Below are 15,000 nucleotides of genomic sequence, written 5' to 3' on the forward strand. Positions count from 1 at the left end.
CCTCAATAGAGACAAATCTGCCTGAAGGCTATTAATTTTGCTCCAAGAATCAACAACACCTTTTGTTTATTATTGATAATCAACGAAAAATATGAATCTACAAAAAATGCAAATGAAAGAAGTGTCTGGATCTTAAGCCTGTCCTTTAGTCACATGATTAGGACTGGTACAAACCACTGGTTACATATTCATTAAAAGGCTGTATTCATTGTGACATCATTTTGTAATTGAATGATAAAGAGTTCAATACTTAATATCATTACAACTTAATGCAAAGCAAAAGAAAGACTTGTAAATCCTTTTAGTCTGTGTACAAGTTTTGGAAGTTTGTGGTCTCCTCAGCCTTTCCCCTGAGTTAAGCTATCTGGCAACTGCTCTAGTGGCATTATAGCCAGGATTTTTCTGTTTTGCATTGCTTGGTTGTGCTTCATCTTCCTTGACTTCCTTTCTTCTTAGGAGTAATGCATTTATTGAAAAAAAAAGTCCTTACTCTTCATACCGATCAATGGCCCAATCAAAATCAGAGACTGTGATCAATACATTACAAGATGGCGGCCTGGCCATGAATTACTGGGTCCCACCACTGTTCAGTCTTCCTACCAGTCCTTTTGTGTTCACAGACAGGCCACAAATGGAGTTATCTATCCCAAAATGCGAGATAAGTTTCTTTTTATTTATTTTTATCTGTCACGATCAAATAAAACTGATTTTTGTTCTTTGCTTTTCCGAAACCTGCTCTACCACGAGGTGCCCAGTGTCTAGTCGTTCTAAAATATTACTAGCCCAAACCCATTTTTTACTATCACTGGGCTAGTGGACTACCGCTAAGGTCGAACACTGATACAGTGTAGTTATGGCGTAGTTTGATAATAGATATTATTATATGGCTTGTGTTTGTAGCCGATATAACGCGCACTCTGATTGGCTAATTGTGACTGAATTGTAGGGCATTATTCTCCCGTTATGCCCACGGGCCGATTACGGGCTTGCAAAAACAAAGCAAAAGGCAATTAAAAAGCCATATAATAAACTACTTACTAACCGAGCTAGCTCGAGCCGTACTGGGGAGTATTAGCCCGAGGTCGTTTTTGTACGGACCTCGCTGCGCTCGGTCTGTACTGCCACAACCTCGGGCCAATATTCCCAGGTACGGCCCTCGTGCTCGGTTAGTAAGAAGTTATTATTACTCACTCAAAATATTTCCCCGTTTCCGATTGGTTAAAACCACACGCATAATTCACCATAACCAGCTGCTGTTCACCAAATTTGGAAAGAAACTTTGTCATATTGAATCAATGACGTCAAAAGTGCAGCCCACTGCAAATTATTGAACCGTTGACCGAAAAAAGCTGGGGAAGAGATTGTGTTATAATTGTTGGAGGGTGCGAAATTGTTAAAAATAGAGCTCATTTTCTCCTTCAAGAGTTTGAAAATATTTGAATGAATAATAAAGCAATTATTGAATTCGGCTTTCGTAGAATATGAAGAATTCTGCAGATCTCAGAGGATGTTATCCACCTCGGCCTTTGGCCTTGGTGGATAACACCCTCCTTGACCTGCAGAATTCTTCATATCCTACTCCGCCTCATTCAATAATTGCTAAATATACAGTAGAAGATGGGTACATGTACAATATGATTTGTTACAATTCATCAAAGTTGTACCAACCTCTGATCCAAATGATTTGGCCATTTTTCTAAGGACATCTGGTGCTACCTTGGGAACTCTTTCACAGTATTCTCCCAGTAACCACAGAATACTTGCTCTGGCCATTGGCACCTGACAAGAAAAATGATACCCAGAAACTCAGAACTGAAATTTGAACGAGGAACCTAAAATCAACGAAATAATTAAAATATTGATTGAGCTTAAAAAAACTGACTAATAGCAAATTGCGACTGAGTTTACAGTTGAAGTCTTTTGTAAACTTTGGAATAAGATTTTTGGAACTCTCTTCATCCTGACTGGTGCGTGCTTACAAAAAGGCCATTCAAAAAACGAATTAGGAAATTTCTGCTTAATTAATAATTAAATTAATTAAAGTACTTGGAGTTGAGGAGGCTTGTGTTGATGCCTACTCATTGATAACAAAACTGAATAATCATTACTATCTCACCCTATAATTGGTTTGATCTATTTCTTTCTTTATTTATTTATTATAATTATTAGTTATAATATATATACCCCAGTACATATAAATTTTTTTTCCATTCAATTATTTTAATAATATTGTTAAGCAGTCATAATTATACAATGACATTTCTTCAGTCTGTCTATTGTGTAATGCAATGTGTATTGTGACCTTTTATTTTGTCTTATATTGTTTCTAGTAAGTTTAGTGCCATGTACACGATTTCACTGCACGCCTTGATTAGCATTGCTATACGCATGTAGTGTTCATTGTAAAATTTATCTGTTACAGTAATTTTTGAAAATAATTGAACTTGAACTTGATAACTTGACACTTGAGAGCTGTCTAAACCTTTGTTTAGACAGCTCTCAAGCATTAAGTTATTTATTTAGACAGGTCTCCAGCGCGCACTTATTTGTTTTTTCAGCCCTTTTAAACTCAATTGATATTTTAATTATTTCAATGTTTTTAGGTTCCTCATTCAATTTTTACATCAACTTGTTTTTTGTGATAAATAAAAAGCTTATTTTCACCAGGTTGTGCTCTTCTTAGAAAAAAGAAAGTATGGTTCTTTCCTTCTAAATTTTGGCTGCTCTTTTCTCAATAATATTATTCTTTAACATTTTAAAAAATCAAAATCAAAATGAAAAGATGGACCTTATGTTGCCTGATGAAATTGCTGGTTGTATGGGATTGCACAAATTCAGGCAAATTAAAGTAAAATTCAAAACTTCCTAAATTTTGGCATACAATTGTACACACTTAAGCCTGACTTGCACATACAACACAAGCGTAGGCACGAGCAACATATGCAAATTCAGTAGCGTCTTGATCATCAGTTGATTAAAAGACAACTAATAATAATTTACATTGTATTAAAACAAGTCAATGTGTCTGTGTATTGTTTCTTGCTAGGTTAAATTGATCAGCTCTTTAATAGTGTCCAAGGACATTCAATTAAACCATCAATACTCAATGCATAATTATCTTCAAACCTAGCATAATAAGCAAATAATGTTTTTCCTTCTCCTTTGAGATATTTAAAACAGTGATGGCTGCATTCACCATATCCACCATTGGTAAGAGGGTGAACTATCATAACTCAGCAGGGCTCTTACTTAATTTACAGGGAAGATTCTCGCAGCAGATACACGTAAAATTATTTCATCACAGCTGTCACAAGTTGATGACTTATACTGTACTGACCATAATTGAATCCACTAACTTCGCCATATGCATGATTATCTCTGAATTCCCCTTTGGCTGCAAAGATAAAATGGCCACTGGTAGTTACATGACTGTACAGTATATACCTACATGTACGCAAAGGTTGATCAACTGCTGGTGCTCTGTGATTTAATAGTAATATAATAGCTTACAAAAATTAATATTCAACCATTGTAATATTCAAGATGGATAACCTTACCTTAAGCTGCAGGAGTTTTTTTATGACTACAACACTCTCTGCAACAACTACCTCTGTTGATAAGAAAATGAAGCAAAGCGGGAGGAACCATTACAATCACATCCTTCTCTTAAACAAAAATAACAATGCAAGTATAAACTTTAATTAAGGTATCATCAAGTTTGTCTTCACATTAAAATTAATACATTTTAAGCAGTTCCCCAAAACGGAAGATAACTTCTGCAATGCATTGTTGCATTATTAAAGGAGAAAAGGATCAATGAAAGTTTTAAAACCCAGATTCTGAAATAATAATTAGGGTTGGCAAAATGGTGAGAGCAAATGTCTTTGACTAATGTGCCCCAGGTTAGTTTAACTAGGCTTGGCATGATGAGTGGATCTATACTCTTACCAGAGGAAGGACAATCTGGTTTTCCCCTAATGCAAAAAACACATCTTGATTTTTTTATTATTTGCCTTAATTTGATTAAAACGTTTTAGCATTCTCTCTCCTTAACTGCCCTCTTTCTTTGCTCCACTGATGAGTGGTGTGAACTGTGCCTAGATTGAGAGGAAGACTAGACAGGACACATGTAGCCCTAGGGTACTTTGGACATGCACCTTCCGGTGTTTGTGTTTGTGCATTTGAGCTGGGGGTGTACAGGTGTATCTTCACGGCTCTTCAACTACCGGTAAGCGAACTGAGGTTGCCTGTCTATGCTTTACCCACATACAATGTCACAGACAATACATAATACGTTATGATACATTTCTTACCATCTCTATTAGACAGAAGTCTGACCAAGCCTGCCAGACAGGTGTCCGTCACCTCTGAAATATTGGAGGCACAGCGCCCAATAGCTTGAATAGTGGAAGCCACAAACTGCTTGTCAGAACTGGAAATATAGCTCTAAAAAAACATTTTAAAAATTTACCAAGGCTCAACAATAAACATTTGAATTTCACTACAATTGCTTCTCCTTGTTAATTTTTATTCCCCAGAGCCTCCAAGTAATGATTACTGTTTAAAATGTTCAATCTTAATATCTTGAACTAAGCTTAGGAATTTTTGCACTCTCATTCCAGAAAGACTGATCAAAATGATCTCTCCACACGATTTTTCATTAGAATTATAATGGTTATAAAATGAATGGGCTTTTTAAATCTGGTTAAAGAAGTGCCATAGTTACTATTATAAAGGTGCACAAGCAAGGGTTGAATTTATTGCATTCAAAATGATCAAGATCTACATCTACAGATTCCAGCACTTGGCAAAGTCCCTTTTTCTTTGTTTCTTAAGTGGCCTCATACACCACACGCCCTTTTTAGAGACATCACCCCCAAGCCAGCCATTTCCACTGGAGAGAACAGGACCACCACAACATCAGGGACTTCATCTCCTACTCTTCTCGAATAGTGTGGGTTCTTTAACGTTCCACAGGGAGCTTACATACCAGACATTTGTGAGACAGGGCCTACGCTTTGACTTGAAAGTCTAACCATTTGCAGATCAAATTACAAAGGCAGCCCTTTTTCCTCAGTTATTTTAAGATCCTGAGTGTTGATCCGGCCAGGGTTCGAACCCGTGACCTTCTGCATGACAGCCTGATGCTCAACCAACAGAGCCACCGGTGCGTGGTCAAAGATAAAATTGAATTTTTTACCATTACGAACTTCAGACACTTTTACCTGAAATTCTCTGAGTATTGTCCCAATGGTGGTCTCCCCTGCAATGTTTGTCATAATTTCAAGCTGATGAAAAGAGACAATCAAGAAAGTGGTGAATATCATCCATTCCTTCATTAATGTATTAACAGGGTTGTAAAAGAGACAAAATAATAAGGAGTACCCATGGGTTGTACAACGTGGACACGACAGAATAATCACAGAATACTTGCAATAGTGCCAGGTTATATTTTGAAGTGATGTTTTTGTTGACATTGTCATTATTTTATTTCTTTATTTATTTGCTTATTTTTTGTGGCATGTCTGTAGACTAGCTAATTAGCTAAGAACATTGACTGTGTTAAATAAAGGTTATTGTATTGTACATATTGTATTGCTGTCCTTGCTTACACTCCCTAATATTATTGTTATGACGTAGTAGTACAGTGTAGAATGAACTCTTCATCAGCTATGGTTTAGCAGATGATTATTACTGGGTTGCCAGTATGGCAATCCCATTAGGAAAGTGGGTGAGATTTGTTTGTTTTATATTTTTAATTTGTTTTTTCCGTGTCGGTAAAAGTCTTGCCTGTCACTCCCCTGGTAAGTGGTGTCTTTGTGCATAGAGCCTTCTGCGCGTATTTTCTTGGGATCGAGAGGGTAGTGGAAATGCGTATAATTCTCTGGTGGACACAGGAGAATAATTAACTTAGCCTAATGGCGTTGAAAGTCATGAAACGCGAATGGCATTTTAGTAGATCCTTAAACAAAATATGTGACCCTTCACGCGAAAAGGGGGCTTATGAAAATTTCACGATCATGCCGATTTCACAGCAGACAACCGTGAAATTATATAAAGCAAGCTGAAATACCGTGAAATTCCTTTAAAATAGCGTGAACTCGGCGTGAAAATTTATCATACCACCGTGAACTAGTTCACGCTGGGCAGTGAAAAAATTCACGCCGTGGAAAAAAAAGTCTTCCTCAAAATTATTTAATTTCGTTATCAATACGTTGGGTTTGGATTTCTGGCAGATTTCGAGTGTCAAAGAAACATTGACGTGAACCCTTTGATGATCATTAATTTTTGTCTACTGTAAAGTTGACTTGCATGTGACTCAAGTGAAGAAACAACATGCTCGGCGGCGACTGGATTTTGCGAGCATGTGAGTGCTGAGCATTTACCGGCAAGGACGAGCAGTGATCCAAACCTGTTTCCGAGATCACCAAGCATAAATGAATTATGAGCATTAATCTTTGGGGCAACTTGGAAAATCACAGCAACTCGCTTAATAGTATGTTTTTATTTAAGTGCGCCAAAGGGGGCGACTAACTGCTCAAAATACACTTAAATCCAAACATAGTACGAGTAATTTTTCCTAGAATCCGAGGCAGCGAGCAGCGCGTAAATTTTTACGAGAAAATCGAACAACATTATTCCCCAAAAAGGACTGTTCAGTTTGCAAAATCTCAGCGGATAAATCCCTTTTTTAACCTACGTGACAGCATTTTTGGCCGCAGACCCTGATCGGGGGATGTCAATTTCATTGCGTATTTTTGACCAAACGTTGACTATGCAGAATTGAGGAGAATCCCTCGTATGGTGTCAAGTGCGCTTTTGGATGCTTCCCTCTCCTCCTACACTGATTTTTTTCAGTGTATTTGATTGTTTATGCTATTGGAGAAACTGTAATAAATAAACTGTTTTGCTCGCTAGCGTAATTCGTGTCAGTATCGTCATGAAACATTTTCATCCAAATTATAGATCGTCGTGCCATCAACAAAGCAAAATAATCGTACCAACTTCGATTTCGCCGAAATTAACAAAACGGCGCCCCATACAAACTTAAAACTTTTCACACAAGAGAAGATAAAAATACCATAATGATTATTCGATTTCCGAAGCAAAATATTGTTTTTCCTTGTTTACCGCAATTTTAATTCCAAAAACAGACCATGAAATTTTCCTGTTATTCTGGATGGCGTAGCAACATAATTTCACGGCGTGAACATGAGTGAGTCAACAACATGACTTCATTATTTTCACGGTCTTCAATTTCACGCCGTGAACTTTTTCACTGAGCACAGTGAAAAGAATTGGAGCAATAGTGAACACGCCGTGAAATATTAAATTCACGGGCCGTGACCGTGAAATTTATTTCACGGTTCACTATGAAATCCATAAGCCCCCTTTTTGCGTGAAAGGTCACAATTGGATAAACTAGGCAGGCGGTGAAAAACCAACACCTGGAATCTCAAAAGCGACGAGTAATGGACTTCGACAACAATCTATCGCCCGTCAAGCTGAAATCAAAGTGAGCTGTATTTCTAAAATAATATTTAACCAAGTGTGCTGTTATGTAGAACACTGAAACCAAATGGAATATTCTCTGTTAACTTCAGGGTTCAACAAAGACAGAGAACGATTGAACAAATCGAACACCTTACGTGGATCTGTGATCAACTTTGCAAACAATAATTGGAAATGTGACAGCCAAGAATTATTTGAAAGAAAGCTTGCTGTGTATTTTGTGCTTCATTATTCAAGGAAAAGGTTCTTCATGGAAACGGTTTGATCCTGAAATTTAGTTTGTTGCAATAATTATTGTGCATATTTGACACGATTGAGTTTCTTCTCTTCACGCACGTAATGAAATAGAAGGGGTTTTTGCCTCTAATAGCAAATATGTTGTTTGTTTCAAAAAATTGTTTGCTGGAAAAGGTGGCCTTTATGAACTCATCATGTTTTATGATATGCGAGCTTAACTGGACAGTTTTTATGGCAATAGCAAAGCATTTTCTTGTCAAAATGAGGTTAGCGTCTTTCTGGTGTGTAAACTGAATTAAATCGCGAGTTTGTATTTGCCGTCTGCCGCGTAACCTTGATTTCCACTCTCAAAATTACCTCCAGAACCTACGTTTTGCGTAGAATAAGCTTTTAGAATGATGTTCTTGTTTTGCATAAAGGAAGCTAACAAAATCTGTACCTTGCTGAGTTCGCATTTGTTAGCGTTAATAGTATTTTCGGTCCGATGCTTCTGTTTAATGAGGGGTATATTGTTTTGGTCTCCCATCCAAACACTAACCCCGCTGGACAGGGCTTAACTTCAGTGAACTTTGGTATTACAAAGCTGTCAGATGCTCAGAGGGCACGCTTAAACTTGTGGTGAAAAGAAGTTGTGAGGGAACTTGAAAATTATCAACATGTCAGCGCAGAAGCCAATGTTTCTCGCTTCTCTTTTATTTGTTATTCTTCAGAGACTGGAATGCTGTCGTTCAATACCACACAATTCAGTGCCTTCTGATTTTCTGTAACACGTACCACAGGCAACCCAGTGTATGCTTCACGGAAGCATCTCATTTAATGTACAAAACCGTCAATACTCAGAGTTTCATGCTTCTCCTGAAGCAATCAACAGGTGACTGTTCAAAAATAATGAACTCTTCATCCGCTATTAAACAATACCATTGTCTAGACACAATGTATGTACATGCACATAATAAGTGTAATTTAAATTGGCTATGAAGTTATTTATGAGAAGTTTCTTAGAAATAGATTAAAATAAGTGATAAGAAGTCACAATGTTTCGACCTCTTAAGTCACTTTCAAGTGTGGATAAAAACACAAGATTAGCATGAATATATTACAAATAGTTAAAATGTTAAAATCGGTAAGAATTTCACGAGCAATTGACAAAATTAATGCTAAAGAAGATAACAAAGGGGCATACAAAAATGAGACAAATAATAATTATTATAATAGCAACAAAAGATAAATAGGTGCAAATTGCATGTGTGTGTTTAACTTAGTATAGTAACACAGCCTTCCAGGGGATTCAAGTTGTCTTTGCATAATATGTAGCTCTAATATTTTAGTACACGATATTGTTTTGGTACTGTATATCATTATAGTGCCATGGTAGATGTCTTGGGTAAATAGCCCCCTGAGAAGAAATGTGGTTACTAGCAAAATACTAAACCCAGAAAGATTGAAGAAAATCAAAGGAAATAGAGAAACATTGGCTTTGAGGCTGACATGTTGATCATTTTCAAGCTTACAACTTCTTTTTAACCACAAGTTTATGCATGCACTCTAAGCATCTGTCAGCTTTCTGATACAAAAGTTCACTGGCACCACGGACACTCTTACACCCTTAAAACCCGGTGACATACACTGTAGTGTGTAGTGCACTTACAGTGCACTACCACGAAAGGAAAGTTCTAAAGAAAACAAGGCTGAAACGTTGTGACTTCTTGATGCTTATTTTTATCACAATGAAGTTACTAATGTTTTAGTAGAAATTGCTATTATTACATGTAAGACATCACACAAACTATAATTAGTGGCAGGCCAACATTGAAGTCATGTATATACCATACCTTCAACAAACATATATGAGTTGGATCACTTGAGTGAACAAAGAAGCCTTTGAGATAGGGTTCAAACATTCCCTGCAATACATGTATGAATGCAAAACCTCATTTTAATGAAAGCTACTTAATTTGCTTTGCCATGCTGAAAAGTGACTTGTGTGATAATAAATAACAGTAAAATTATATTATTGTCTAATTAAGCAAGGATCATCCAATAATTGACCCCTAATAATTTTTCACTCATTTTTTCAAACATACATGTAACTCAAGACTGTACAAAGATTATGTCCAGGAATTAACTGATTGTAACAGTAGGCAAAGTTGCAAGACCATTGGTATGACAGAGTAATGATGTGCAACTTATGCATGAACTACCTCCTTTATTGGTAGCGCATTGCACTGTAAATTGAGGAAGGAAATGATATCCTTCCATTTACCAGTACTATTCAAGTCACAATGATTTACCAAGGGGAAGCAAATGTATGCTCAAAATAATAATCTCTAGTCTTATATCCATCTTCTCATTAATTAGGTGGGTATCAAATTATTGTGAAAAACAACAAATTTGTTAACCTTTTCAGAGGCTGACATTGTGGCCATGTTACTCAGAACGACTGTTTGCACCTCCCTGCAAAGACAAAACAATGTGAGGAAGAGACTAAAGGCCAAAATTACTACTGGGTTCATTCTCAACTTTTGTTACAGGCATATGAAACTAACTTTCAAAAGTTAGTTTTGGCTCTTGCTCAAAATTTATGAAGAGATTGTTTGAAGTTGTGTTTTTCCATCTTCGGGAGATTCTGCATTGTGAGATCAATGTAAATTTCTGTTATGGGGAAACTTTCATGGAAATTTGCATGGCAGATTTTGCTTTCCACCAGAATGCTCAAAGTTTGCGGCGAGGTGTAACAGGAAATTAGCATCCAGAGTGTGATCGCCTACAGAAAGTTTTCGCACACCTTAAATACCCGGAACGCTTGGTAAATTCCACCATTAACACCTTCTTACAATCTAGAATCGTTGATAAGCAGCCCTCACAGACGCCAAAACAACCAAGAGCCATTGTTCGTGTGGTTATACCATTTAAAGACCAGGAATCAGCAAATTATGTTAAGAAAGAGCTCAAGAATCTCAGCATAAAGGTGCAGACAACAGTCCAGCCAGTCTTCGTTAGCAGCAAAATTGACCAAGATCTTAAAGTACGCGAAACCAAGCCACAGATCGTCAACCAACAACGCGTCGTTTATCGTTTTCAATGTGACCTGTGTGATGCGGGTTATGTGGGCTATACGCGAGGACACTTACACACACGTGTGGATGGACATAAACAAAAGGCATCTTCAGTATATAAACACTACCACGAATAGCACGGCGAAGTCCCAAAAGACCTACTGAGGCGTTTTAGCATTCTGAAAAAGTGTAGAAATAAGTTCGATTGTTTGGTGAATGAAATGCTTTTCATCAGAGACCTAAAACCCACTCTGAACGTGCAAAGCGATTCAATTCGCGCAAAAGTATTTATATAATTAGCTTCAAACACTGTATGCTAATTTCTTGTTACACCTCGCCGCAAACTTTGTAATTTTTATTTCTCCTTGACAACGGCGTCATGAAGACACAGAAACGTCGGTTTTTATCGTTAATTTTTGCCTGTCTTTGAATTTTATTAATGACTTTTATATTTTTTCCCTACCTACGATTTTAAAACTATACCGGAAGATTTAAAAATTATCACATTACCCACACCTTCTTATAACCTGCACCAACAACTGTTTGCGGAAAAATTAACACTGCATTACCAGCGCAGTACATTCCAGGATTTGTTGCTAACAAGGTCCAAGGTGCACCCACTAGCCTTAATTAATTTTACTGCTAAATAAAATCTCATGGTTTTGTGTGAGCCATGTTATCAACGTGAATTGTTTAATACTTTTTCTGGATGATCCCACCTGTGGCTTCTAAGAAGTCTAACCAGGGAGCGTGCAACTATGCCGATCTCATTTGTTGGTGCCAAGTGGTGATAAAGCCTTGCTACTGCCATCACAACCTGCAAAATAAAACTATAAATTATTATTATTATTATTATTATTATTATTATTATTATTATTATTACAGTGTCGTATAACTACTATTATTATTGGGTTGCCATAGCCAACACAGATTATACAAGTTAAATTTCTCGTTTCCTGTGTCAAGTAAATAAAAAGGTTGTGCAATAGGTCTTTCTTGTCACTCCCTGGCCTGCTAAGTATTGCCTTTGTGCATAGAGTCTTCTGCCCATATTTTGGTAGGTTTCAAGGGGTAGTAGAAATGCATAGATTTTATCCAGTGGACAGAGTAGAATATTTCATTAATCTGCAATGGAGTCGTAGTCATTGTAATTCGAATGGCGTTTTAGTGGATCTTTAAATAAAAATATTAATATACCCTTATGGAGCTCAAGAATGGAACGTCAATAGGATAAACAAGACAGGCAGTGAAAAATAACTTATCTGGAATCTTAAAAAGCAATGAGTAATGGACTTCGTCCAGCCATATCAAAGTGCGCTGTATTTCCAATATTTTACTAATGTGATTTTGCAAAGCTCTTGCAAAATTTAGTTTGTCACGTTTTTGCATGACCTGTCGGGGAAGGACTGGAACCCAAGAGAGGATCGATCGGCGAAGGGATGAAAGGTTTTTACTGAAATTTAAAATTTCTCTAGAGCATAGCAACAAAGTTTTAAGCAGGTGCCATCTTCATTTGATTGGTGTTTTGTATAATATCCCTCCATTGCCGTCATGCTCATCTTCTGGAGTGCGGTTTTTGTGAAATTTAATCGCTGGTTGTTTCCACGCAGGTCCGCACTATTCAAGCGGACGAGGATGAAAACACAATTCTGCTCTATTTTCATGAGAATAAAGGAAAAGAACATGCATTCATTTTGAACTTAAGTTCATAGGGTAACATTTTCAAAAAACCGCCCCATCAAATTTATGCAATGGTTCGTCCTTGAGTTTTCAGCCACTACTTGATCAGCTACCTTTTCCAGAGCTTTTCCACCCTCCCGCTCACTTCTCTTTAACGTTTCATGATGATTCAGAAATAAATGTAACATTGTTTTGCCAGCCTGGATTTTTTTCTCGGCGTTTTTGTCGCCATGTCATTTTCACTAATGCCTGAAAAAAATATTAATATTTTATGAAAGTCAAGTAGACTACCGTGCACGACTGATAAAACAATGCAAATATTAGTTGTGAAGTAGTCTACTTGACTTTCATAAATATTTTAAAATCAATTTTGACTGATCATGATCTTCTCTGATCCAACAATGTGCAAAACTTTTCGTCCACGGTTTTTGCAAAGGTTTTAAAACCTCAACTTCACTAATGCTCGAAGTAATGTGTGACACATTACAGTCGCGTTACCTGTGCAGTAACGTTACGCTCAAACAATTAGCACGAATGTCCTTAAAGGGAAAGTACGGCCTAAAAAAGTTTCTCTGAATCGAAAGTTCTTCACTTGTATTAGCATACTTGACCACTCATTTGGGCTTGATGTGTTTAAATACAAATGTAGCCAACCGTAACGCTTCAAAAATACGCAATATTAAATTGAAATCCGCCATCTTTGTTTTTGTGTATGCCAACGAGGCTATGTATGACATAGGAATAGTCAAGGATTTCTCCATAGGACTAGTAAACAAGGAAAACACAGGTGAGGAGAGCGATATTTTGTAGACTTGAATCTTCAATAATCCATAGGGTAAATTGTATAGAATCTGATATTGCCTCCACCATCAGAACAGATTTACCTTGTGGTTGTTAAACAGGATATTATATGTGAGTTATATGCAGGAGTTTTACAAAGCAAAATGAAGTTTGCAGTGCTATCCCGCGCTCATTGCTGAGAAATAAGCACCCAGAAACCAATTTTAATCTGTCTACCGTGGCTTTCTACGAGACCCCTGTTACAACTTCAAAACAAACAATCGATTTACTGGTATACAGTATATTTCCATCGAATGATGAGAGTAAATCGTTTCTAATCAGTAGTTTCTATAGAGCTAACAAAAATAATTTAACTAAATTTCAAGTTGAGTTTATTTTACTGCCTGGAAAAGCACATAACAGTGATAGTTGTCTATATATGGCTTGATTCAGTTTTCTCTCTCCAACATAATGATGTTTTGGACTACCGGTAGTTGACTGGGATTTCAGGCTCAAGTGAATGCCACCAAGACCAATATTCATATACCGGTACCTGAAGATCCCGCTTGAAGTCCTCCTTGGTAAAATGACAGATCCGAACAGACAATTATAGCAGTCAGGTTTTAGGAATCCATCCACGCTTTATTTTCACTGCCCAACTTTTCTTTAAATTTTCAGTTTCGGGTGGAAACTTCAGGTTTTTAAAATTTTTACATTGTGTTTTCAATTCTAGAAATGTGTCTAGTTTCATCCACCGCGAAAGTGTACTTGAGCAGATCAAAACACAATAGTTGCTGTGAAAAAGCCTTGTTATGTGTAGTGAGCAACATCTGAAGGTTTCGTTGGCTCATTCTGAGAACTTCCCCGTGTGAAAGCAAAAAAATGTGTTTGCTGAAGCATCAAAGACGGCTATCGCAGAAGTAAGAAAGTGAAAAAGAGAAGACGGTACGCAAGTGGAATATTTCTATGTTGCATGTTCAAGATTATTGTCTTGTTTACATTTGCTCTGACTGATTTTTGCCGCCTAGTTTGATTGATCAGAGGATCTACCAGTATTTAGTGACTTGAGTTTCTGTCAGATTTATGGTCTACTTGGCTTACTACCTATTGAACCACGAGACCATTTACATTACAGTTCTTCTTACATTCGAATTTCTTGGAGCAGAAAGGTCACACAACATTGGGAAAGTGATGGGGGAATGAAGAACTTGGTATTAAAGTTCGAACATGTTTGTTGACTATTGCTACATCATAACACGTCATATCCAAGATGGTGCTCTCCAAGTCATGAGAGAGGCAACTTCAAAGAGCTCTTGTCACATTTTGACAGGGACTGGACAAATCAGCAATTATTTCCAAATTCCTAGGGAAAAGTTTTAGTAATTTACTAAAGAGAAACTTTTTCTAGACCACACTTTCCCTTTAAGCAGTGTCATGTAAATAGTTTGCAGCGGATTGAATGCAATCAGATGGTGGCAAGTCTCTAATAATAATTAGTAACATTTCATTTACTCAACAATCAAACTTATAATAATTTTACATGTACTGTATTGTGGCATTGTGTTCAATTTCTGAATGGGCTTAAGCAAGCTCCTTGACTTTCCATGGGGGAAAAAAACCTTACATTTCAAGGTTTTAATTTATACATCAGTTTACTTAAGAAACTAAAGAAGACAAAAAAGATTAAATGAATAAAAAAAAAATCTTACCGCAGCATTTCTGCTTTGAAGAAGTG

General features: G+C 36.9%; 1 protein-coding gene and 1 pseudogene across 1 annotated transcript in view; one reads left to right on the forward strand and one right to left on the reverse strand.

The window, feature by feature from the left end:
• The window catches only part of LOC138039232 (AP-3 complex subunit beta-2-like), a 59,405-nt gene that overhangs the window by 23,704 nt on the left and 20,701 nt on the right, over positions 1-15,000 (reverse strand). The window contains exons 9-17 of the mRNA XM_068885438.1: positions 14,975-15,000; positions 11,525-11,622; positions 10,149-10,203; positions 9,582-9,653; positions 5,226-5,288; positions 4,314-4,446; positions 3,558-3,610; positions 3,338-3,394; positions 1,669-1,779 (exon numbers count right to left, since the gene is read on the reverse strand). The exon at positions 14,975-15,000 is cut by the window's right edge and continues 142 nt beyond it. Of these exons, the coding sequence (XP_068741539.1) occupies positions 1,669-1,779; positions 3,338-3,394; positions 3,558-3,610; positions 4,314-4,446; positions 5,226-5,288; positions 9,582-9,653; positions 10,149-10,203; positions 11,525-11,622; positions 14,975-15,000 (668 nt within the window). The remainder of the gene's footprint in view (positions 1-1,668; positions 1,780-3,337; positions 3,395-3,557; positions 3,611-4,313; positions 4,447-5,225; positions 5,289-9,581; positions 9,654-10,148; positions 10,204-11,524; positions 11,623-14,974) is intronic.
• LOC138038826 (uncharacterized) lies at positions 10,331-11,101 on the forward strand (annotated as a pseudogene).

The sequence above is a fragment of the Montipora capricornis genome, chromosome 2 (assembly GCF_036669925.1).
Source record: "Montipora capricornis isolate CH-2021 chromosome 2, ASM3666992v2, whole genome shotgun sequence".
Classification (NCBI taxonomy): domain Eukaryota; kingdom Metazoa; phylum Cnidaria; class Anthozoa; order Scleractinia; family Acroporidae; genus Montipora; species Montipora capricornis.